The 9,334-nt window shown below is 44.9% G+C and overlaps 1 protein-coding gene across 11 annotated transcripts in view; it reads right to left on the reverse strand.

Moving 5' to 3' along the window:
* The window catches only part of LOC136004476 (CCR4-NOT transcription complex subunit 1-like), a 70,520-nt gene extending 67,732 nt beyond the window's left edge, over window positions 1-2,788 (reverse strand). For all 11 annotated transcript variants that reach the window (XM_065660984.1, XM_065660980.1, XM_065660985.1 and 8 more), the window contains exon 1: window positions 2,604-2,788. In XM_065660984.1, the coding sequence (XP_065517056.1) occupies window positions 2,604-2,705 (102 nt within the window). In that variant the 5' untranslated portion in view covers window positions 2,706-2,788. The remainder of the gene's footprint in view (window positions 1-2,603) is intronic.
* Window positions 2,789-9,334: the final 6,546 nt, after the last annotated feature.

Below are 9,334 nucleotides of genomic sequence, written 5' to 3' on the forward strand. Positions count from 1 at the left end.
TATCCTTGTTTGCCAGTAGCTTATTTGTGCAAAAAGATTCTGTGTGCTCCAGCTCTGCTGTTTCTGATTGTTCCCATTACAATTCCTCTACAGTTACCTGACGCTATGTTTCCCTTTCCCTCTCAGCCTGCTTATCCCAGTGCCTGCCAACTTCTGCTGGAAAGAAACATCCAAGTTGGATATAGCTCTGCTTCTTGACCAGAGGCTTGTGGTACATCAATCTAGAGTAAAGAGCCCACTCCAGTTATGTCTTTGAAAGCAGCCATCCCCCATGATTAGGTAGGAAGATGCTCAGAATGCTGCAAAAGCCAGTAAAACTGAATGGACAGCAAGGTCTACTGGTTAGCTCAGGCTTCAGAAAACAGACAATTTGCTGAGGCAATCCCAGTTAAATATGTAGATTTGATGTGGTAACAAGAGTGGCATGAAGCTGGAGTAATCTAGGGAGCTATTTGGTGCTATGACCAAAATGAATTCATCATAGCAGATGGACAGAGACAAAAGCTGTACATGCTAAAGCCATCAATGCAACTTTTCTGTATCCTTGCACAGAAATAACTTCAAAAGGATAATAATTCAAAATATTTCAAAATAATTAAAAATAATTAAAAAAAATTAACATATGGGGAGGAGGGAAAGAGAAGGCTTGAAGTGCAGTGTAGCATCTTTCAACTCTAACTACATTCACATAAAAGCTTTTCCAGGTGACAGGAATGAGAATTGCTAGTTTTCCTGTAGAGAGAGATAAAAAACATAGAATCACAGAATGGTTTGGGTTGGAAGGGACCTTAAAGATCATCCAGTTCCAACCCCCTGCTCACAGGTGGTGAGACACAACTTCTTAAGATCTCATCTCAGCCTCCCCTCTGTCAGGCTAAAGCCATTCCCCCTTATCCTGTCCCTACAGGCCCTTGTCAAAAGCCCTTTCCAGATTTCCTATCTTCCCCTTTAGGCATTGGAAGCTGCTCTAAGGTATCCCCAGAGCCTTCTCATCTCCAGGCTGAGCAAGCCCACCTCTCTCAGCCCGTCTCCAGAGCAGAGGTAGTCTTAAAGCATCACCTATGTTAAATGACTAATTAGAGCATGTTTAAGCAGAAATTAGTACCTCAAGCTTTGTCAGTGTTATGCTTGAGTGATATATTTAAATGCAATTGTGCTTAGATATAAGCTTTGTAAAACAATTATGCCAAAAATTTATACCAGTGTACTGTAAGACAGAGTTAAAGCACGCATATATAATCTCTTCATCTAAGGAAAAATTGTACTAGTAACCAAAGAAGGAAATTAGTACCAGGAAGTTAAAACAATAAAAAGGACAAGGTATCATGGAGATTTTAAGAGTTTAGTCTTGAAATCCTAGATCTGTCTTATAACCATACACAAAAGAGCCATTTCCACAGACCAGACTCTAGTCTCTCACCACAGTGAACCTGAGGTGTGGCATGAAGGATAAAGAACAATTGGTCCCCATTTTAGAGATCTATATTCCAAATGAATGGCAGATCAACCCTATCGTCTCCCAGATCAATGTTTATTATCCTTTACCTAAGTGTTTGTAACAGATCTGCAAGTCATGCCCCAGTCACACCTTGCTGGACAAATGGGCTGTTGAAACCAATAGTGATCTCAGGTGAGCTCCCTGCAAGCACTGAACTTGCAAAAGCATGGAAAGCTCACAAAGGTTACAAAAGACATATTCCATCTCCATGGCTTACCAGATCATTTTAAGCAGTGAATACTGCTGAAATTACCCCCTTGCCTCAAGATAAGTAATGAATGCACTTTTAAAGTCAGCTGTTACTAGAAATTCACTCTGTATAACCCCTCTGGCCTCTTAATCTGATGCAAATCACTGCAGGACTGCACTAGTGTAATGGGGGCGGGGAATATTTAACTGGCCCAGCTGTCTGCTGGGAACTGAACTAAACCAGTTTCTAAAACAGACTCTGTAACATTCACTTCCTCCTAAGCACTTCTCTGTGGATAATACTTTTCAGTCCATCCTGCTACTCAAAGCTATTTTTAAAAAGGTCAGCTAAACCAGAATCCTTGCCCAGATCTTAAGATATTTGGGTTTCAGTTTGCAGTTACCCTGCCTGCCTCCTATAAAACCCAGGGCCCAGACAGTCAGCTTGGCTTCACCACCAAGCCACGCTTCATCCAGTGAGATGAAGAACAAAAACGTTGCATCTGACAAAGTGAAAGCATTCAGACATTCAGATGTAGGTATCCATGTACTCATGCTTTCAGGGCAACAACTGAACAGTAAATGCATTTTTTCCTCCCTCTCCCAATCAGTGTTCTATGGAACATCCAAAAGTTGAAAGATTTAACCTGAAAGAGTTGGGAAAGCTTTGGATACCACCCTCCAAAAGCAGCAAACCCTAATATTAAACTACAAACTTAATACTAGTCTCAGCTGAGCTGCTGTATTCCATGACCTGAAAGATGGAATATCAGAGACACAAGCTGTGATTCTCAACACCACAAAAAACAGTGCACAGCAATGCACATGAGATCACCGCAGAGCACAGTCCAAATGAGAAAAGAAACTCCATTTGACACTTCCAGAATTTCTTTTGTAGCACCATTAGTCTACTTACATGCTGTATTTCCTGCTGGCTGGCTCGGTAGTTTTTCTTGGTTAAATTGTCCACCAGGTAGCTGATTTGAGACAAGGCCAGTGAGAGCGAGTCAAGATTCATTGCTGGTTGGGGCAGAAGCAGGCAGCCGAGCCTGGCGCAAAATCACCATTATTCCCCTTTAGTCACCTCAGAGACAGGTTAATTCCCCCCCCCCCCCCCCCCCACTTAGCATCTATCTGGTTCTGTGTTACTGTCTTCAGCTCTTCTTTCTCAGTTGTCTTCCTCTGTTCTGAAACATGGCACCTGAAAGACAGTATTACATTAGACTTAAGTTCTGGAGCAATATCACAGCTTTTTCTTTTATTTTTTTGCTTCCAAGCTAACTTGGTAAAACAAGTAAATTAAAGTTTAACAAAGGAACTGGCAACACAGACTTGATCGATAGCTTCACTTACAGAAGCTGTTTGACATAACTACATCTACAAGGAAGTACTATAAAGTTTTCACAACACAAGCTTAGTTGTTTTCACAATACCTGACCACATTTACTGGTTTCTGCATTTTGCCAGGCTGCAATAGCTAGTAAAAAGCTCTCTAAGAATGACTACCCTTCCAGCCCTGGGAGAAAGAAGAAAATCAGATGCAGAATGAATTAGATACCACACAGCAACAGAGGTCAGAATCATTTAAAGCATCAATAACAAGTTTATTTTAAAAGTGCTTTTTAAGCATCTCTGCAATATTTTACATTGACACCATCAAAATAGCGTTGCACTCAACTGTACACACCAAAACAAACAATTGTGAATGAGTAACACACGGGGAACTGCAATAAACTAACCCTCAGTTGGGGCTTATACCAAAACAGTTTTTTCCAGCTACAACAGCAGAGCTTGCCAGATTAATAAATTTCTATGACAACAAAAAACTTGGGACTTGACATCTCACCTGTAAAATTACAGATTGCCAATGCAATAAAATTGCATCCCAAAGCAAATCCTGAATAATCAACAGTCTTAAGAGTCTCAAAGAAAGCTGTAAGCCGCACTGAGAAGCAGCACTGTAATTTATCAGAGGTGGAATCAAGCTGGAGAGTCACTGTTTTGAAGCTCTACTTGACCAAAACACGAAAGTCACTAGGCTTTGTGCTAAGAGTCTGAAGATCCATTTTAGGATTAAAATTATTGCTTTACTGTCTTGGCTATACAGCCAAAACCAGAAGTCCATGATTTCTGCCTCATCATCGAGATGGATCGCAGAGGTGATGTGTTAACTTTGCACGTGTGACGCTTAGGTCACATGAATTCAAAGCAGCCCCTGCAGCACTGTAGCTTCTCCAAGAACAAAACAGGAGCAGCACCAAGGTGAGCTGAAGAGGCTGTGCTGGATAGAACTTAAGAACTCTTCCCCTTCACACAAAGGTTTTTACTCCCTCACACTTAGAACTAAAGCTTATTTAACATCTGCCCACATTTTAAAACACCAGGAGCAGCAAATCCTATCGCAGGCAGTGAAGACTATTCTGCTCTTTGGAAAGTTTATTAGCTTAAATAAAATTGTGGATAAAGTAGTTGTAAGGGAAGTCAAATCATCAGTAGACTTGCAGGCTTTCATCATGCCATAGAAAACCCTGTGTTACTCCTAGAAGCTATGCAAGATCCTGCTTGTGCAGGAAAACCTGCATCCCATGAAAAAGACATTTTCAAGGGGGGATACTGAAAGCATTTTTCAATGACAAGGCAGTTGTGTGCTGAAAGAATTTTAAAGTGTGTTCCAAACTGCAGCAAGAATTACAGAAAACTTCCTATTCTTTTGTATACCTCTGACAAGCTGTAATTCATTACCTTTATATACAGGTTTAAAAGCCTACTGACTGAAACAGCTTTTGTAGGAAGGAGGAGAGGCACAAAAGTTAACAAGATTTCTCAATAGCACAGTACCTGATTTTTTTATTTTATTTTTAATAACTCCATTCCTCTTTGGAATAATCCAGAAAGTGTCACTGGGCTTGGCAAGTACATACTTTCCAAGATGTTCTTACTGGCAAGGTTTAACATACCAGACCAATCTAAAGCTTCTGAAAAACAGTTAAAAATGAAGCAGATGGACCACCATGCCACAGTACTTGCACCTACTTTGGCCACCACAAGCAGCTAGCAAGGGGAACTCAGTCCCTGTGGGAGCACTAGATTTCAGCAGCCAGCCTGAAAAACTCAGGACAAAACCAAAACTCCAGCTTGGTCACTTCATTTATAAGGCAGTAACAGAAGTTTCAGAGTTTGCCTTTCAGGCCCTTAGGAAGAAACCCTGCATTTCTCCAGGTATTGCTCCTCAGACTGATACAAACAGCATAGCAATCACACCTATCCCACCCAAGAAAAAACAAACAAACAAAAAAAAACAAACCAAGTTTTTAGGTGCTGGAATGCTTGAGTTAGGCTCAGTCATGATATCCTCCCTACTGCCACACAGCACCCTACAGAGCATGGACAATGACCACCCCACCCCCCATCATCATCATCACTGTTGTCTCCCAAGAAAAAAGCAGGACTACCATCTCAACATGCTTTAAGTGGATGGATGCACAACATGCTTTACCACTTTAACTGCAAAATCTGGCAGTGCTACTGAAGAACCCAAGCCAGAGCCAAAATGGGATTTTCCCTTTCAAGGAAACAGAACAAGAACCTGAGCAAACACAGAGACTCCAGGACACAACACAACAGCTAAAGGAAGCAGCTTCCTATTTATGCTCTAAATATATGGTTTGCACTGTACATATCCTGATACACATAAAAACCTGCCAGCTCTCAAGCACCTAACAAACAGCATTTCCAAGGTTCAAACAGTGCAACCTAACTTACAATTGTATATGAAATTGGAGTAATTCAGGGAGCCCTGCCTGGAAAGCAGAAGTCAGTCTCACCTCTTTGCCTCGCAAAATCTTGGAGCAAATTCCCCTGGAAGGCATGCTAAGGCACATGAAAAACAACAAGGAGGTGATCCTGCCCCTCTACTCTGCTCTTGTGAGACCTCACCTGGAGCATTGTGTGCAGTTCTGGTGTCCTCAACATAAAAAGGACACGGAGCTGTTGGAACAAGTCCAGAGGAGGCCACGAGGATGCTCAGGGGCTGGAGCACCTCCCGTATGAAGACAGGCTGAGGAAGTTGGGGCTGTTCAGCCTGGAGAAGAGAAGGCTGCGTGGAGACCTCAGAGCAGCTTCCAGTACCTGAAGGGGGCCTATAGGGATGCTGGGGAGGGACTCTTCATCAGGGACTGCAGTGACAGGACAAGGGGTAACGGGTTCAAACTTAAACAGGGGAAGTTTAGATTGGATCTAAGGAGGAAATTCTTTCCTGTTAGGGCGGTGAGGCACTAGAATGGGTTGCCCAGGGAGGTTGTGAGTGCTCCATCCCTGGCGGTGTTCAAGGCCAGGTTGGATGAAGCCTTGGGTGGTATGGTTTAGTGTGAGGTGTCCCTGCCCATGGCAGGGGGGTTGGAACTGGATGATCTTGAGGTCCTTTCCAACCCGAACTATTCTGTGATTCTATGACTGGACATGGGCTGAGGAATTGTGTGGAGGATTGGCTTGTCGAAAAAAGGTCAAAGGTCACGCTCCCATCAACGAGCTGAAACAAGACATCTGTGTAGAACATGGTGCAAACCTCTCACGCCAGATAATGAGGAAATGAAGGACACCGGCAAGCAGCAACATACTATGACCAATCACAGCCAAGGCCACTAAGGGATAAGTGCATGAGAAGGAGGATGGTGGGGGGGGGGCACGGTGTAGCTGCAAAAATGTAGAAGCTACAAACCAATGATCTTGTAACATGTAAAAGCTGTAAGCCAATGATCTCTCTGTAACCAAACTATAAACATGCAAGCAAGGTATATAAGTATCCATCTGCTTAGCAATAAACGAGACTAGTCAGTCATCATCGGATGAGCTCGTCTCCCGGCGATTCCCACAAATGGTGACCCCGACGTGATCCCTCGAACACCACGGTGGGACGACGTAAGTTCTGCTCGGGTCCTGATCGCAGCCACAGGACGGTCAAAGCGCCAAGATCTCGGGATTTTAAGCGCCAGACCCTGGGTGACCGTATAGACGAGCCCGGCCGATACGCGCCGCCGAAACCTGAAGGGGCTGCAACAAGCGCGCTAAAGGTATGGAAAGGCAAGCGGCGTATGATTTATTTACTGCCTTCTTACAGAAGCGGCAGGCTAAAGGGATCGACCTGCAGAAAGAGCTGCAGGGACTGTTAGCTTATGGACAGTCTAAGGGATGTTTTGTTAACCCTCACACTGTCCATGAATTAGCAGAAAGGCGAAAATTTGGAGATAAGATTTGGCAAGCTATATATAATACCCTGCTAAAACAAAAGGCTGGGAAGACAGCAGGGATCGGGAAAGCTCCGAAGAACGCAGCCACGGAGGGCAGTGACACTGTGAAACATTTGTTGGTCATTTGGAGAACTATTTTAGAGATGTTAAAGTCAAAGTTAGGTAAATTATGGTGGGTGGTACATAATGAACTTTTACAATATCAGGCAGAAAAGAAAGCTGCCGAGCAGGCACTCACGGCTCAGGCAAAAAACAGGAGTTATGAAATTGACTGGCCTTCCTCCATTCCAATGCCATCTGCTTTTTCACAAGTAATGTTGCCATCTCCACAAAATGCAGATGACACCGGAGCAAGCCCCTCAGTTTCGGAACCAACAGCTCCCCCCACCACTACGACTCTAAAACCAGAAAAGCCCTCTGTTAACCCTCTTTCAAGCAATGAGCCTATCCCTGGGGCAGAAAGTGACCTAGTGGAGGCCATAGCTAAAGAAAGAAGGGAGGCTTGGGCAGCGGTGGCTAAGGACAGCCTTGAAAAGGGGGACGATGAGGTGGCGACCTCGTTGGCATGCCCGGTGACTTTTCAGCAACACCAGGGTGGTTTGATGGCAACTGTTACCCCTTTAGATTGGAAACTGTTATCACAATTACGAGCGACGGCCAGTCAATTTGGAGTCACCAGTGAGCCAGTAAAGCAGATGTTAGATTATATCTGGACTGCTCATATTTTGCTACCATCCGATTGCAAGAGTATTGCTAAGCTTATATTCTCACAACATCAGCAGTGACTTTTCAACGCTCATTGGCAAAATCTGGCTCATGGATTCGTAGCTATACAAAGACAACCTGGGGATCCCCTTTACGGGGTAACCCTGGATGAGTTAATGGGTACAGGACCGTTTTTTAGAACCGAGGCACAAGCTTTATTAGGACCTGATAAGTGTAGAGCAGCTATGAATTTGGTACAGCAAGCTATTAACCAAGTTAAGGACCCAGGAGGTGTGCCTTCATATATGGCTATCAAGCAAGGACGAGACGAATCATTTGGGTCCTTTACAGACAGAGCTGCTGCAGCTATTGAGAAAGCAGGCGTCCCAGACTACATGAAGGGAGCCATGTTAAAACAATGTGCTTTACAAAACTGCAACCCCATTACCCGAAATGTTATTCTTACTTTGGGAGCTAATTGGACTATAGAGGAAGCATTAGAAAGAATGGCCTCACAACCAACAGGGCCGCAAGCTATGGTAGTAGATGCCATAAAACAGCTAGCTGAGGGAATTCAGGAACAAGCTAAGGCTTCTCAGACTCAGGTGTTAGCCGCTCTTGCACCCCTTCAAGCGTCGGCCGCACTTGGCCAGCGCAACCGCGGCCCTCTACGCTGTTATCGATGTGGAGGAATGGGACATCTCCGCCGAGAATGCACTGTCTCAGGAGTGTGGTGTCAGAAATGCCGAAACAACTCACATAACACCTCTATGTGTCGGCGAGGTTCGGGAAACTGCAACAGGAGCGCGTACACCAACGGCCGCGTGCAGAAACAAGTTGCCGCTGCAGCTCAGATGATTCCACCCCCTTGCAACCCGCAACCAGCGGAAGCCTCGGCTTGGACCTGGCAACCTCTGTAGAAATAACACTTGTAACTTCACAACCTCAAAAGATCCCTACAGAAATTAAGCAAATGGAACCCAGTGTCCCGTCCCCCCCCCGGCCACCCTTGAGCCTCTGCCAGTTGCCGCCGCGGCTGCAAAGTCTGAAGACAGAGATGAAGACAGTCTTTTTGACCCGGACCCTATTGACCCCAAGAAGGAGCCTGTGCGTGCTCATCAGGCTGCTGTTGCTGCTCCTGAGGTTCTGACGCCTGTTAATTCTGATGCTGACCTGGATGATCCTTTTGACATGGAGCCGGAAAAGAAGCCTGATTTATATCCCCCAGATCCTCATGATAAATGGACAGCTGTAAAGGGAGAAGCGAGATGGGTGGGGGATGCAGATGTATTGTGTGCTTTCCCTGTGATGTATGTGCTGGGTCAAGACCCGCGGTGGGAAGGTCTCTGATATGCCCTTATCAGGGGTATCGGGCGGACTGTGGCAGACCGTGGACTTGGGGCCCCATATACAACTCATGTGATACAGTCTGTCTGTGATACTCATGTACTAGAAGTTGGCAAATATGTCTATGATTCTATTGATGCTTGGAAACCTTTATAGATATTGCTGGCCACTTCTTCTGGCGTAGGCTGGCCACCTGTGTCAGAATGAGTGCGCATTTTGGTCAGTATAAAAGCCCAAGCCTCATGCGATGTGAGGGAGGCAGAGCCTCTGCGGGGACGCTCGCTAGGGCTGAGCCTGCCACCTCGCACTGCGATGATGCTTGTTGGAGCTGGTTTCCTGAGAGTCTTCA

The sequence above is a fragment of the Lathamus discolor genome, chromosome W, assembly GCF_037157495.1.
Source record: "Lathamus discolor isolate bLatDis1 chromosome W, bLatDis1.hap1, whole genome shotgun sequence".
Taxonomy (NCBI): domain Eukaryota; kingdom Metazoa; phylum Chordata; class Aves; order Psittaciformes; family Psittacidae; genus Lathamus; species Lathamus discolor.